Source organism: Schistocerca americana, chromosome 2 (genome assembly GCF_021461395.2).
Source record: "Schistocerca americana isolate TAMUIC-IGC-003095 chromosome 2, iqSchAmer2.1, whole genome shotgun sequence".
Taxonomy (NCBI): Eukaryota; Metazoa; Arthropoda; class Insecta; order Orthoptera; family Acrididae; genus Schistocerca; species Schistocerca americana.
In genome coordinates this window covers 345,080,321-345,097,242 of record NC_060120.1, presented here as the reverse complement: position 1 = coordinate 345,097,242, position 16,922 = coordinate 345,080,321, and the positions used below count along the sequence as shown (strand labels likewise).

The 16,922-nt window shown below is 41.3% G+C and overlaps 1 protein-coding gene across 1 annotated transcript in view; it reads left to right on the top strand.

Moving 5' to 3' along the window:
• LOC124594003 (agrin-like) overlaps positions 1-16,922 on the top strand; it is a 197,689-nt gene that overhangs the window by 24,130 nt on the left and 156,637 nt on the right. The window contains exon 2 of the mRNA XM_047132354.1: positions 7,282-7,533. Coding sequence (XP_046988310.1) covers positions 7,282-7,533 — 252 coding nt within the window. The remainder of the gene's footprint in view (positions 1-7,281; positions 7,534-16,922) is intronic.

Sequence of the window (16,922 nt, the reverse complement as noted above, 5' to 3'; positions counted from 1 at the left end):
TGACTAATTAATTGAATCTATTAAATAATTAACCCCTTCCACTCTGGGAAATCACCCATAGCATGACAAATGTGTTAAGGAAAGCATTGTATTTATCATTTATGTTATCGGCACTATAAACATCCTGCCACCCTTGCTCCTTGACAAGGTTTAAAAAACTCTCCATTGCTATTGGATTAAGTGTCCTACATAGTTTGTAATTATGTATGACATTGGTTTGAGTACAAAAGCATTTTAGTGTTAAAATTGGTGCATCATGATCTGAAAAGCCATTCACGCCTTTACTAACAGAACGCCTATCTAGTAATGAAGAACGCATAAAAATATTGTCTATTGCTGTGTTACTGTTCCCCTGTACCCTAGTTGAAAAAAAAAACACAATCTGCATCGGATCATATGAATTTAGGGGATCCACCAACTTCCTTTTCCTTGCACCATCAGATACAAAATTTATATTGAAATCACCACTTATAACTAGTTTCTGGTACTTCCTACAAAGTGAATCAAGAACCCTCTCGGGCTTGAGCAGAAATGCTCTGAAGTAGGAGTTACGGGACCTATAAACAAGAACAATTAGAAGTTTAGTTTCACTAAATTCAGCTACCGCTGCACAACATTCAAATATCTGTTCAGTACAGTATCGTGATACGTCTATGGACTCAAATGGAATACTAGTGTTTTACGTAGATAGCCACTCCCCCACCCTGAACCAACATCTCCAAACATGCAGGAGGTTTCCATCTCTCCTCAGAATAATGTGTTCCTATTGGGTAATGCTGGGGACCAAGGGAGAACTGATTTAGATATAGAGGGACATAATCCATTTCCACAATTCTATAAAATTAATTGTTGAACGATTTACAGGGGTGAATCACTTCCACCTTACAATGATCCTTCGTCATAATAAAAACACGTTTTCAACGATTGACTATCAGATGCAAACGTTATACAAACCAAGTAATTAAGTAGATTGTAGCATTGAATATATCTGAGGTCTTGTATGCACCGATGTCTAAGAACTCAAGCATGCTCCTCCACCGCAATGTTTCCACTTAACACACCAGGCGACAATATCCAACCAATCTCATAGAGTAGCGAACGTGAAGAGGACGCCGTCCGCCAGCTCCCGCAGTCACGCCTTCTGCCGCCGGCAGGGACGTTGCTTCGTCTCGCCAGCGCTGGTCAGGAGAGATCTGCACACGTATCAGCTTCGCCGGTAGCTGCGCACCCATTCCTCAGCATCCGTATGCCAGCGGAACCGAACGCTCAGAGGTCAGAGAGACTATCACCTAGCAGTCAACCGATCAGTTTATGTGGGAGCAATAATTGTCCAGCAAACACCAATTACCTTGAATGAAATTTATGCGGATTTGATATATAACTTGTTGACTGTTCATCTATAAATGATGCTCCCAGGGATGCGCACTCTGTAGGTAGAGATAGAGAGATAGAGAGGGGAAACTGTCATCATCCAAGAAGCTACCTGCAATCGATACACTGTCATCTGATTAACAACTTTTTATCGGAGTAATAAAAGTAAATACTCAATTATTTGATCGATTTAATTCAATAGGCATTTAATTTTATACCAAAAGTGTGCTTGTATCTGCCAGAGGGAGAGGTGAGGGCTGAGGATTTTCCAGAGCAGTGGGGAAGGGAGAGGTGGAGTGGGAGGGGTTGGTGGTTCTTAAGATTGATTATGCCCAGGAAGTAATAAATCAATTAGCATAACCATAGGTTAAGGTCATAAATCACTCAAGTTTGCCCCTGAAGGTATGCTTGCCCCTGAATGTATGCAATCCTCACTGACAAAACTCCTCACCACTGCTGTGGCCCTAGTACTAACGTGTCTTTTGATGTGCTGTCATCTCGGATTCATGAAATAACTATCTTCCCAAATACAAATAATTCTTTATTCACATGAAGTAATGAGTACCATCGACTTGCAATCTCAGCTTATTCCTCATATCTATGTTTCGAGTAGGCTTTTGACCCTTTTCCTCCCAGACGGATTCTAATAAAATTACTTGCCTATTAGCATTATTTCCTGTCAAAAAGATTGCAGGTGCCAGAAAGTCATTTTATGAAACTAAAGTGATATCTGAGGTTCCCCAAGGAACTGTTACAGGCCCTTAGTTACCTTTAATCTATATAAACGGTTGTTGACAGTCTGAGCGGACTTCGTACATTGTTCCCTGATGATGCTGTCGTTTACCGTGAAGTAAGTCATCAGACCGTCAAAATTCACTTTAAATTGGGTTAGACTAGACATCTGCATGGTGCGAAAAGTGGCACTCGACCCTGAATAATCACAATTGTGATGTCTTCCACATATGTACTAAAAACATACTGTTCAATTTCGCGTGTAAAATAAATAACAAATTTTGAAAGGTAAGAAATTGTACTGCCCTAAACAAATCAAGGCGGGAAGCTTATAACTACCAGCGTCACATCTTAGCAAATGATTACGCCGAGAAACCGAGAGAATTCGGGTCCTACTTATAATCGCTAAAAGGGGCTGATGTGGCCGTAGAAGATAGCAAAACGAAAGCCGAAGTTTTAAATTCCGGGTTTAAGAAATCGTACACGCAGGAGAATCGTACGAACATACATCGCACAGAGTCCCGCATGGAGGACATAATAATATTCATCGCAGGTGTAGAGAAAGAACTGAAAGAGTCGAAAGCGAATAAGTCGCTAGGTCGTGATGGAATACCAATTCGGTCTCGCAAATAGTACCCTCCAGCATTCGCCCCTTACTTACCTAGCATTTATCGCGAATCTCTAACCCAGCGCAAAGTGACATCTGTATATAAGAAGCGTAAAAGAACTGAGACGCAAAATTATAGACTATTATTGTTAACGTAGGTTTGCTGCAGAATCTTTCAACATATTTTCTGTTCGAATATCATAAATTTCCTTGAGAGGGAAAAGCTACTGTCCATAAATTAGTACGGTTTTAGAAAGAATCGCTCTTGCGGAAATCAGTTTCATGTTTTTTTCATATGATATCCAGCGAACTATGGATAATGGGCAGCAGGCGGTTTCCATATTCCTATGTAAAGCATTTAATACAGTGACACACTGCCGACTGTTAACAGCATGTGAAATAGATATGTGAGTTACTCGAAGTAACAGAACCCACTATGTTGTCCTCGACGGCGAGTATTCATCAGAGACAAAGCTAGCGTCGTGAGTGCCTCAGGGATGTGTATTAGGACCGCTGTTATTTTCTATAAACGTACATGATCTGGCGGACAGGGCGGGCAGTAATCGCCAGGTACTGTGATGTGAGGGAGGGTACCATCGTTGAATGACTTCAGGACGACACAAGATGACTTAGACAAAATTTCTAGTTCGTGTAACGAATAGAAGCTAGCGCTAAATATAGAGAAATGTAAGTTAATGCAGATGAGTAGAAAAAGCTGTCACACAATGTTCGAATACAGCATTAGTTGTGTGCTACTTGACACAGTCAATTCGATTAAATATTCAGGCGTAACGGTGCAAATCCGTATGAAGTGGAATGGGTGTGAGACGCTTGTAGAAGGTAGGGCGAATGGTCGACTTCGGATTACAGGGAGAATTTGAAGAAAGTGTGGTTTTTCTGGAAAGGAGACCGCACATAGTTCACTAGTGCGACCCATAGTTGAGTGCTATTTGAGTGTTTGGGTTCCGCACCATTTCGACTTAAAGGTAAACATCCAAGCATTGCAAAGGCATGTTGCTAGATTTGTTATCGATAGGGTCGAAAAACACGTAGGTTTTACGGAAGAACTTCGGAAAATCAAATGGGAATCACAGGAGAGGAGGCGACTTCCTTTTCGAGGAACACTATTGAGAAAATCTAGAGAGCCGACCTTTGATGCTGACTGTAGAACGGTTCTACTGTCGCCAACTTACACTTCGCGTAAGAACCACGAAGATAAGATATGAGAAATCATGGTTCGTACAGAGGCATATAGATAGTCGATTTTCACTCAGTCTACTTGCGACTGGAACAGGAAAGGAAATGAGTAGTAGTGGCACAGAGAATAACAAAAACAAACTAGTTAAATAGGAACCGTCATATAAGAAATGATGCGAGGAAACCAAATACAACGATGCGCTTTATGGACTGAACACATCAATTAGAGGTCTGGTACTGGTGCACTCAGCTCTTCTGGGGCCAAACGAGGTTTTAAAGAAATGCGCGACAAACAATGTGCTGTCTTGCAGCACATTTATTCACTGACGGTTTCGATCATGGACCGTCTTTACGGTGGAAAAATACCTATCGCAACAACTTCACATGACATACATGCTATTTAACCAGGAAATTGTAAGCCATTTCGAAAATTGGTACTCATTGCCGTAATACATAGTTAAACAAGGGGCAAGACAACATTGAAAATATGAAAACCATGCAACAGCAGCCCAGGCAAAACAAGACCTCGTAAGCTAACACACATGAGTTGATCAAAGAAGCATATTTCAATAGTATATGCAAAATACATACTTTTATGTTATTAATTTGAATATGGATGCCATCTTTTTAATACAACGAGCAGAAATTGCATTCCAATACGATTGAATTCAGAATATCCAATGAGTTATGTAACAGAGGCACCAGTAGTTAAACATTCTAAACAATATTTTATTCATACTCCCATAACTGAAAATTAAAAATGTGATGTAAGAGAGCGTTGAAACGACTGAGAAAATCCTGATGGATGTCAACAAAAATGTCATATTAATAACCCTCGAAAAGAATAAACAGGGAATAAACTTTAAAAGAGGCTTATTTCACTATGCTGCCTTCCATAACTACTTATAAAACGTTATATACGTTCACGTTAATAGATTTTTTCCCTTAATTTCATGGGTACTATTTTTAATAAATTCAATACAACGTATTAATGTTCCACAATAATATTTATTTAATTATTCGTTATGAACCGACTTCCAACTTCTTAGGTCACTGTCAGATAATTTATTATGTTTATTAGGTTGTTCGACGACGGCCTAAGTCCGAAAGCCGGTTCATAACGAACTATTACATAAATATTATTGTTGAACATTAATACGTTGCATTCAAGTTACTAATATGACTATGTTCCTCCAAGAACTGGCTGAATATTTCATAAATATTACTATTTCTATCCTTCACTGGCATAAGTGAATTTGAACGAAACTTTTTCTAAGTGTTAAACTTTTTTTGCTGAGTAGGTAAAACGCTGCCCAGGGCCAGTATCAGATAAGATGAATGTGGGGAATCTTCCAAAACCATCCTCTGGCCGGTAGAATCAACGGTTAGCAGCGTGGGACTGCACGAAGGTCATAATTTCTCCAGTTTCAGACGTTAATGTGCAGAATGCCAACTTGAATACAGAATTCGTAGCTCTGAGACCCTATGCGGCCCTGTACTGCAGCACTTGACTTCGATGAGGTACCGGTCCAGGAGAGCACATTTTTCCGATCTCGAAATTTCACTCATTTTTTTCCCTCTCTCCTAGCGCAGAGAATCGTCTTTTCTTGCTTCGAGTGACGTGTTTGGAACTAAGTACGGATGTACACACCTACAACGTAGTACACTAGTCATCTTTCTAGTGTGCTACAACAGCTCTGTCATGTAAATCTAATTACGCAGTCAGCAAGCAATCACGGGTTTTGTTTTTCTATAAACAAATGGGGCAGTCAGCAAGCAATCACGGGTTTCGTTTTTCTATAAACAAATGGTAAACAACTGTTGTGATTCCACTGTGGGTGAAGGAGGTAGTGCGTCATTGTGGAAACTGAGGACGGATGACAGGGACGTACAACGCTGTTATGTTGATTATAGAGCTGGTATCACAACTAATGGTGGGAACGCATCCAGCAAACGTAAACGTGGGCTATAAAACGCGTACCTTAAAACTATGAGCATTTGTTTTTCTTCTTCTTCTTCTTCTTCTTCTTCTTCTTACAGTGGCTGGATGGGAGGATAATAAGCAGCGTTCATTGAAACGTTCAGTACGACCGTGGCTTACCTGCTTCGATCACAACCTCCTGAAGAACTAGCCCTTACAAGGCTTCGAATAGGACGGTGCCCGTCGACACATGTGGAACACAGCTGTCGATACGACGTATTTTAAATTTCAATGGACTGCGTTTTATGTCCCCTCGTGATTTGGGTCTCCCAGAGGAGCTTCCCTGTCTTTTAATATTGAGGCAAGTGTGATTTGTGTTTTAAGATTTTGTATGATGACAGGAATTCTTTCCAACATGTTGCGTGTGAGAGGGGCTCGGTCGGTCTCCCAGCCACAGGCATCTGTCACCTTTCGAGCTGTGTCTGTACTGGTATACTATCCTCGATTTTACCAAGTAGTTCTTCAGTGCTTCGTCCGACTTTTATGGTTAGTCTTGTATAAATCTAACAATGGCAGAGGTCGAATTTGAGTACTTGTCTGGGGATAAATCTTGATTTCAAGTATCTTGTTATTTTTGATAGGTTTCCACAAGCCTCGTCCGTAAATTTCAAACAAGGGTGCGGATGAATTTGTGGTTAGCGCTGTAAACCACCAACCACCTTGATCAAGCTATACAAAGTGTTATGAGTATAATCACAAATACTTATGTTTGTGACTGAGGGCAGTATACTAAACCACTTAACACCAGTATTAACTACATTTGCAGGCTAATAATTAGACTACAAGGATGAGTATGTTTTTAGGTTGGTTATCACTTACTAGTATGTATGTCAAGAGCAAGCTATTAACGCTTATTTTCCCCTGAGCAGCAGGTCAGGTACTGAAGTGTGGATGCGTGGACGCAAAACAGTTAGTCTACACTGACAGATGTATTCCACTTTATGGTGCTGTTACGATCAAACTTAAAACATCAGGTAGTGAATCACATTACGTGTTTGCGGGAAAACTGTTAGATGCAGAGAAAGTACAACTAACACAATTTCGTACGAGTTGAAGTACCAATGATCACAGTCTCCGCACTTATGCCCTTAACACGCTGTATAGTGATTGCTAGAGCTGCAGTATTTCTCGATGCTGTCGGCAATTGTAAATCGGCAGTCGTACGTAATGATTGCAAGATGTACCAAAGAATTCAGTAATTAATAAAAAGTCTGCACCAAAATTCCAGTAGGGTGGCAACAAGTCTCCCCTCTTCCCCTTCCCGTACCCTAGTGCACATCTAAGCACTAATTGACACTGTTTACTGGAGTGCTCATTTGTCTGTAGAGCAGTTAATAGCACGTACTGTAGCACTGAAGTGTTCGGACATGGTGACGCGTGCGTTCGTTTGCAGAAGAGGAGACGGTGGCGGACCCGTGCGAGTCCCTGGAGTGCGGGCCGTGGTCGCGCTGCCAGGTGTCTGGGGGCGCCGCGACGTGCCGATGCCTCTCCTGCCCTCCGCCGCCAGCTCCGGGCTCCAGGTCGGGGTCTGGGTCCCACGTCTGCGGCTCCGACGGTAGGGACTACGGCTCGGAGTGCGAGCTGCACGCCGCCGCCTGCCGTCTGGGCGACACACAGCTGGCATTACGCCACCACGGAAAGTGTGGTAAGTAGCCAGCACTGCTCCCAGAGGGGAATGTATCTAATGCACCATGCTGCCGGGGAACGGGTAACTGTGAATGTAGTAGTAGCAGCCCTCAGTGGTAACACAGGAAGGTTGGAATGGTTTTTGTTTGACAATGGAATGAAGGCTTTCACGGCAGGTGTTGTCATCACTTAACATTTCCGGGCTGAGATGCCGTGGTCCATACATAAGACTCTCCCGTGACGTTTCGCCTTCGACTGCGGAAGGCATCCTCCGAGGACCATCGGCGAACTGTATCGAGAGCACTAGTGAGCGCCGTATATATATAAGCCATCCAGAGGGCGCCGCTTTCAAACACGTGACGTCAGCTGTGCTATGATGTCTGATATTGCCAACTTTCTCCATTGAAACTAATCGATTGTCTCGCTGTTGCTGCAATGTTGACATCCATATCTTACCCAGCTTAATGCCTTCATCTTTTATATTAAAATTATTGCAGTTTTTGGCAATCTCAATGGTCTCTCTGTACATTCGTGCATAATAATGCGACGTCTTTGCTATGACGGTAGTCTCATTAAACTTTATTTCATGATCACCTCCCTGAAACACATGTTCCGCTACAGCCGATTTATCGATATGTCCGAGGCGGGGCGGCAATTCCTGTTACGTTCGCCCCGACGGGTGTTGATGCTTCTTTTCGTTGTGCCTATATAGACCTTTCCACAACTGCACGGAATTTTATAGATACCTGGTGTAGCTAGAGGATGTCGTTTATCTTTTGCTGAGTTTAAACATTCTTTTCTTTTCGTAGTGGGTCTGAAAACAGTTTCCACCACGTACTTGCTTAAAATTTTTCCTATACGATCAGTGACCTTACTGATGAAAGGTAAGAACACGTTCCCCTTGGGTTGGTGTCGATCCGTTCTAGTTGCCAGTCTAGGGCGTAGTGCACGATCTATTTCTCTTCTTGAAGGTCGCTCTAAGGTGTTCAATCTCAGCATCTAAGTGAGTTGGTTCAAATATTTTGTGCGCTCTGTCTATTAATGTTTTAATCACCCCTCTTTTCTGTCTTGGGTGGAGGTTAGAATCTTTCTACAGGTAACGATCAGTGTGTGTGTGTGTCTTTTCTGAAAACCTTATGACCCAATGAACCGGTCTCTTGTTTGATTACAGTCACATCTAAGAAGTTCAGGTGACCATCGATTTCCTTTTCCATAGTCAATCGAATTCTTGGATTAAAACTATTCAGATGTGACAGGAAGGCATCCAGTTCCTCTTCCCCATGGCTCCATATAACAAATGTATCGTCTATATAACAATACCATCTGGCTGGTCTTTTTCTAGTTGTTTGCAGCGCAATTTGTTCAAAGTTCTCCACAAACTAGCTAGCCACCGCTGGACTAAGAGGACTTCCCATAGCCACCCCATCAATCTTTTCATAAAAAAACATTATTATATTGAAAATAAGTTGTTGTAGTTCAATGTCTGAATAATGCCAAAATATCACTAGGAAAAATGTCCGCTATACATGTGATCGCTTCATTCACCTGGTTCATGGTAAACAGCGACACCACATCAAATCTGACCACGATATCATTAGCGCCCACACTGATTTTCTTAATAATATCGATGAAGTGATATGAATTTTTAACATGACTGTCAGTTCCACCAACATAAGGTTTCAACAGCGGGGCAAGGTGTCCAGCTAATTCGTGGGCGGGAGACCCTATTGCGCTGACTATAGGTCTCAAAGGGACCAGCGGTTTATGTACCTTGGGTAAACCATAGAGTCTGGGCGAGTAAGCTTCTGATTTAAAGAGTTGCTTCTTGTCGACTGAAGGGAGGGAAGACGTTTTCACCAATTGATTGGTCATTTTCAAAATCCTTGATGTCGGATCCTTCTGAAGTTGTTTGTAATTGTTGGGATCCAAAATGTCCATGATTTTTTCATGATAATCTTTATTCTTCATTACGACAGTAGCGTTGCCTTTATCTGCCGAAAGCACGATAATGTTTTCATCTGCGTTGATGTCCCTTAGTGCCGTTCTTTGTGCCTGTGAAAGATTACTATTAGGTGGCTTACAAGTGCACAAGATTCTAGCTCTTACCATTCTACAGACGAATGGAAAAACTAGTAGAAGCCAACCTCGGGGAAGATCAGTTTGGATTCCGTAGAAACACTGGAACACGTGAGGCAATACTGACCTTACGACATATCTTAGAAGAAAGATTAAGGAAAGGCAAACCTAAGTTTCTAGCATTTGTAGACTTAGAGAAAGCTTTTGACAATGTTGACTGGAATACTCTCTTTCAAATTCTAAAGGTGGCAGGGGTAAAATACAGGGAGCGAAAGGCTATTTACAATTTGTACAGAAACCAGCTGACAGTTATAAGAGTCGAGGGGTATGAAAGGGAAGCAGTGGTTTGGAAGGGAGTAAGACAGGGTTGTAGCCTCTCCCCGATGTTGTTCAATCTGTATATTGAGCAAGCAGTAAAGGAAACAAAAGAAAAATTCGGAGAAGGTATTAAAATCCATGGAGAAGAAATAAAAACTTTGAAGTTCGCTGATGACATTGTAATTCTGTCAGAGACAGCAAAGGACTTGGAAGAACAGTTGAACGGAATGGACAGTGTCTTGAAAGGAGGATATAAGATGAACATCAACAAAAGCAAAACGGAGATAATGGAATGTACTCGAATTAAGTCGGGTGATGCTGAGGGAATTAGATTAGGAAATGAGACACTTGAAATAGTAAAGGAGTTTTGCTATTTGGGGAGCAACATAACTGATGATGGTCGAAGTAGAGAGGATATAAAATGTAGACTGGCAATGTCAAGGAAAGCGTTTCTGAAGAAGAAAAATTTGTTAACATCGAGTATAGATTTAAGTGTCAGGAAGTCATTTCTGAAAGCATTTGTATGGAGTGTAGCCATGTATGGAAGTGAAACATGGACGATAAATAGTTTGGACAAGAAGAGAATAGAAGCATTCGAAATGTGGTGCTACAGAAGAATGCTGAAGATTAGATGGGTAGATCACATAACTAATGAGGAAGTATTGAATAGGATTGGGGAGAAGAGACGTTTGTGGCACAACTTGACCAGAAGACGGGATCGGTTGGTAGGACATGTTCTGAGGCACCAAGGGATCACCAATTTAGTATTGGAGGGCAGCGTGGAGGGTAAAAATCGTAGAGGGAGACCAAGAGATGAATACACTAAGCAGATTCAGAAGGACGTAGATTGCAGTAGGTACTGGGAGATGAAGAAGCTTGCACAGGATAGAGTAGCATGGAGAGCTGCATGAAACCAGTCTCAGGACTGAAGACCACAACAACAACAACAACCATTCTAATAATATCAGCGCACTGCTGTGACAGCTGACGGATACCTGCCTAAACATTAGCCACAATATCTTCCATGGGGACACTTCGGGGCGTCACTGCAAAATTTCCACCCTTAGCAAGTACTGAAACTTCTTCTACAGTCAAGACTTTGTCTGACAGGCTAATAACTGTCCGAGAATTATACTCTCTTGTGTCTCCCGTCGTGATCATCTGTAAGCTATCGAACTTCCTCTCTTTGTCTAACCACTGATATTTCTGCACTTACTTCCATAGTGCTAAATGTAAGGTTGTCAATCTTATTGCAATCATCATACTGCATGGTATTACTAATGAGAATATGAAGTTGAAATAGCTTACTGTTGGTTTCCGCCAATGTTCGCCGCGTCTGGTGAATCCTCTGTCGTAACATTGCAATAATTTTAATAGAAAAGATGAAGGCATTAAGCTGGGTAAGGTGTGGATGTTAACATTGCAGCAACAACGTGACAATCGATTAGTTTCAACTGAGAAAGTTGGCAATATCAGAGATCATAGCACAGCCGACGTCACGTGATTGACAGCGGCGCCCTCTGGATGGCTTTTATATACGGCGCTCATTAGTGTTCTCGACGCAGGTCGCCGAGTGTCCTCGGAGGATGCCTTCCGCAATCGAAGGCGAAACGTCAGGGGAGAGTCTTATGTATGGACCACGGCGTCTCAGCCCGGAAATGTTAAGCGATGGTTTTTGTTTGTTTGAATCTCCTTGCCATTTCTCCCAGACAAACCGATGCCTTACGCAACTGATGCTGTACCCAATCAATGAATAATGTCAAATCTACGCAAAGAATACGGAAAGCTATAACTTTAGCAATGTAATCGGGATATTCTTCTGACTGGGGGAAAAATCACGTATGCTCAATCTTAAGTTCGCTATTGTTCCCCGTATAAGTAAACGATTTATCGGCAAATGTACAGAAAGAAGAATTAGTTATTTTTTCTGATAATGTACGTTAATCACTCCAATCAGATATGTAACACAAAGTGAGGAAATAGTAACAATTTTTCGGTGTCCAAATAGATTATAATTTGAAATGTAAATAGCACATTTTGGAAGTCCTAGAACAAGTTCGTCCAGCGACGTTATCAATCACAATCATTGCAACACATCTTGAGAGACAAATCAGTAAGTTGGCGCATTTTTCATATTGTTGTTCAATAATGTTTGGAGTACAGGAAGCCTTCATTGCTAAAAGCGTAATATGCGATGCTTACCCACGATCATCTAGTAATCATCTGTTAAAGGAGTTAGCCGTTTCAACTGCTGCTTCACAGTATTTTATTCCTGTTTGTCGTAAATAACCCACTGCAATTCAAGAGGAACAGTGAAGTACATAATTACAACACCAGAAGAAAAAACTAGATTCGTTACTCCACATTAATGTTTTCTTTAGCACAATAAGGGTTGCTCTACGCTGAAATGAAATTTTGTTATCACTGAGCCAGTTTATGATATTTTCTGGCAGAGAGAAATATAAAATTTGAGAACAAACAGAAACATTTTCTCCTAGACATCTTCTATTTGTAGCAGAGGCTGTGCATAGGAATTATGAACAACCATATGTATATTTAAATGGTGGGTATGTACTGAAATTTACAAAACTATTTGTAATTTGAATGTAAAACGTCCAGTTACACATCATTACGATCTAGTATGCAAATGATTCATGGAACGAGAAACTATCTAACTATGTATCAATCGTAGAAATATAGGGCTCGTTACATAGAGGACATGCAGTGAACCCATTTTACAAAATATGTGTCCACATTTGCCATTTCGCTGGAAGTGAGCATGAAATAGCACATTACTCTTAATTACAAAGTTTATTTCTCTCAACGGTCACTCAAATGGTTAAAACTAATACACACTTATCTGAGAAAAAGTACCACCACAACTGTATCTTGAGAATATCTTTATTCCATCACATTTTCAAGATACAGCTGTGGTGGTACTTCTTCTCATACATATCATCAGCTGAAATCCCTCGTCCATGCAATAACATGAACACCCATAAATTTGATAAACACTTCTTGGTCGACAGCTTTTACAGAGCATGTATCCCTGAGCCTCCTGCTGGAGGACTGGTTGCACCACGAGACGTATCTCCTCTTTAGTGGCTTCACTCCAACATTTGTTTAGTTATCATTACAAATCAAAGATACAATTGTGGAAGTTCTACAACATTAATTTAATTCGTTACCCAGTTTTCGGCTTACAAGGTCATCATCAGAATGTAACTGACAACCGTCGTCAAAGAGTGTACAATACTGGTGAACAACCACTCAAAACGATGTTACAACTGCCGGCCAGCGTGGCCAAGCGGTTCTAGGCGCTTCAGTCTGGAACCGCGCGACCGCTACCGTCGCAGGTTCGAATCATGCCTCGGGCATGGATGTGTGTGATGTCCTTCGGTTTAGGTAGTTCTAAGTTCTAGGGGACTGATGATCTCACATGTGAAGTCCCATAGTGCTCAGAGCCATTTTTTTGACGGTGTAGTGGTAGCATAACTGAAAATATTAAACAGTAAATAAACATAAAGGGCACAAATCGAGTAAACCTTGAAGAAATATTGGGCGGTCTGGGATGTTGCAGATTCCCCCACGCGTGTGTGTGGCCTCTTTTTTTTTTGTCTCCTCTCTCTTTTGCTCCCACTTCTTCCATCTCCATCAATCTCTTTTTCTCCTTTCCTGTCACTGTGTCCCCATGGCCATCAAAATCTTCTCTCTCTCCTATTTCGGTTGTCTTCGTCCATCTCTCTTCCTCTTACACTGCCACTTTCTCTCTTCTACCATTGCTGTCTCATGTCTGTTTATCTCCCATTGTCACTGTTTCCTCTCTTCCACTAACACTGTCTCCCTGCTATCCTCTTTCAGCACAAAAAAGCGCGAATATCTCCGCATGCCAAATTTTTTTATGAAGAAGTCGGAATGAGGACTGAGGATCCCGTACCCCACTTGTCTGTCAAGTCTTTTAAAGAGGACTGTATTCTTCTTCTGTTGCTGCGACTGGAGCATTTTTCCACTGTTACAGCCGGGTGTACTCTTGTATGAAACACATTCTATATGTCAGAAAAGTATTAGCAGTTTATTTAAGCACTTCGACACATATATGGAATTTGACAGAAATAAACAACAAACAAGTACGTGTAATAAAGAAATTGTTTGCTTTACATTTTTTGTGGATACCCATTTACATACTACGTTTCTTTGGACTCCTTATGAATGTCTCTCGTACTCGCTCCACATTCACTTCACTGACACTGGGACGTTCGCTTCTCTTTGCCGGGCACGAACAACCTGTTGTTGTTGTTGTTGTGGTCTTCAGTCCTGAGACTGGTTTGATGCAGCTCTCCGTGCTACTCTATCCTGTGCAAGCTTCTTCATCTCCCAGTACCTACTGCAGCCTGCATCCTTCTGAATCTGTTTAGTGTGCTTCCCTCCAATACTAAATTGGTGATCCCTTGATGCCTCAGAACATGTCCTACCAACCGATCCCTTCTTCTAGTCAAGTTGTGCCACAAACTTCTCTTCTCCCCAATCCTATTCAGAACTTCCTCATTAGTTATGTGATCTACCCATCTAATCTTCAGCATTCTTCTGTAGCACCACATTTCGAAAGCTTCTATTCTATTCTTGTCCAAACTAGTTATCGTCCACATTTCACTTCCATACGCTCCATACAAATACTTTCAGAAACGACTTCCTGACACTTAAATCTATACTCGATGTTAACAAATTTTTCTTCTTCAGAAACGCTTTCCTTGCCATTGCCAGTCTACATTTTATATCCTCTCTACTTCGACCATCATCAGTTATTTTGCTCCCCAAATAGCAAAACTCCTTTACTACTTTAAGTGTCTCATTTCCTAATCTAATTCCCTCAGCATCACCTGACTTAATTCGACTACATTCCATTATCCTCGTTTTGCTTTTATTGATGTTCATCTTATATCCTCCTTTCAAGACACTGTCCATTCCGTTCAACTGCTGTTCCAAGTCCTTTGCTGTCTCTGACAGAATTACAATGTCATCGGCGAACCTCAAAGTTTTTATTTCTTCTCCGTAGATTTTAATACCTACTCCGAATTTTTCTTTTGTTTGCTTCACTGCTTGCTCAAAATACAGATTGAATAACATCGGGGATAGGCTACAACCCTGTCTCACTCCCTTCCCAACCACTGCTTCCCTTTCATGTCCTTCGACTGTTATAACTGCCATCTGGTTTCTGTACAAATTGTAAATAGCCTTTCGCTCCCTGTATTTTACCCCTGCCACCTTCAGAATTTGAAAGACAGTACTCCAGGCAACATTGTCGAAAGCTTTCTCTAAGTCTACAAATGGTAGAAACGTAGGTTTGCCTTTCCTTAATCTAGCTTCTAAGATAAGTCGTAGGGTCAGTATTGCCTCACGTGTTCCAATATTTCTCCGGAATCCAAACTGATCTTCTCCGAGGTCGGCTTCTATCAGTTTTTCCATTCGTCTGTAAAGAATTCGCGTTAGTATTTTGCAGCCGTGACTTATTAAACTGATAGTTCGGTAATTTTCACATCTGTCAGCACCTGCTTTCTTGAAGTCTGAGGGTATTTCGCCTGTCTCATACATCTTTCTCACGAGATGGTAGAGTTTCGTCAGGACTGGCTCTCCCAAGGCTGTCTGTAGTTCTAATGGAATGTTGTCTACTCCTGGGGCTTTGTTTCGATTCAGGTCTTTCAGTGCTCTGTCGAACCCTTCACGCAGTATCTTATCTCCCATTTCATCTTCATCTACATCCTCTTCCATTTCCATAATATTGTCCTCAAGTACGTCGCCCTTGTATAGACCCTCTATATACTCCTTCCGCCTTTCTGCATTCCCTTCTTTGCTTAGAACTGGGATTCCATCGGAGTTCTTGATATTCACACTAGTAGTTCTCTTTTCTCCAAAGGTCTCTTTAATTTTCCTGTAGGCAGTATCTATCTTACCCCTAGTGAGATAAGCCTCTACATCTTTACATTTGTCCTCTAGCCATGTCTGCTTAGCCATTTTGCACTTCCTGTCGATCTCATTTTTGAGACTTTTGTACTCCTTTTTGTCGGCATCATTTACTGCATTTTTACACTTTCTTCTTTCATCAATTAAATTCAATATTTCTTCTGTTACCCAAGGATTTCTACTAGCCCTCGTCTTCTTACCTACTTGATCCTCTGCTGCCTTCACTACTTCATCTCTCAAAGCTACCCATTCTTCTTCTACTGTTTTTTTTCCCATTCCTGTCAATTTTTCCCTTATGCTCTCTCTGAAACTCTGTAGAACCTCTGCTTTAGTCAGTTTATCCAGGTCCCATCTCCTTAAATTCCTACCTTTATGCAATTTCTTCAGTTTTAATCTACAGTTCGTAACCAATAGAATGTGGTCAGAGTCCACATCTGCCCCTGGAAATGTCTTGCAATTTAAAACCTGGTTCCTAAATCTCTGTCTTACCATTATATAATCTATCTGATACCTTTTAGTATCTCCAGGGTTCTTCCATGTATACAACCTTCTATCATGATTCTTAAACCAAGTGTTAGCTATGATTAAGTTATACTCTGTGCAAAATTCTACCAGACGGCTTCCTCTTTCATTTCTTTCCCCCAATCCATATTCCCTACTACATTTCCTTCTCTCCCTTTTCCTACTACCGAATTCCAGTCACCCATCACTATTAAATTTTCGTCTCACTTCACTATCTGAATAATTTCTTTTATTTCATCATACAAGCAACCTATCGTAACGAATTTGTAGTGCCAGTGGTTCCTTGTTGGTGGCTTCTTACCGTACTTGGTTCTAAACATGCGTTGAACAGCTGTAGCTCACTTGTTTTGTCGAACTCCAACACACAGGAAGTTCGCTCCGCACCTAAACTCGCCATGTTTGCGACTAGCGCTGACTATCGGCAAATTACCAAACTACGCTGTAGCAGCTTACATGAAAAAAAAATTTCATGGTTTCTCCTCAAAATAGCATATCTATGATATATGCACAATGTTTGGTTCTTGTGAGATAAAT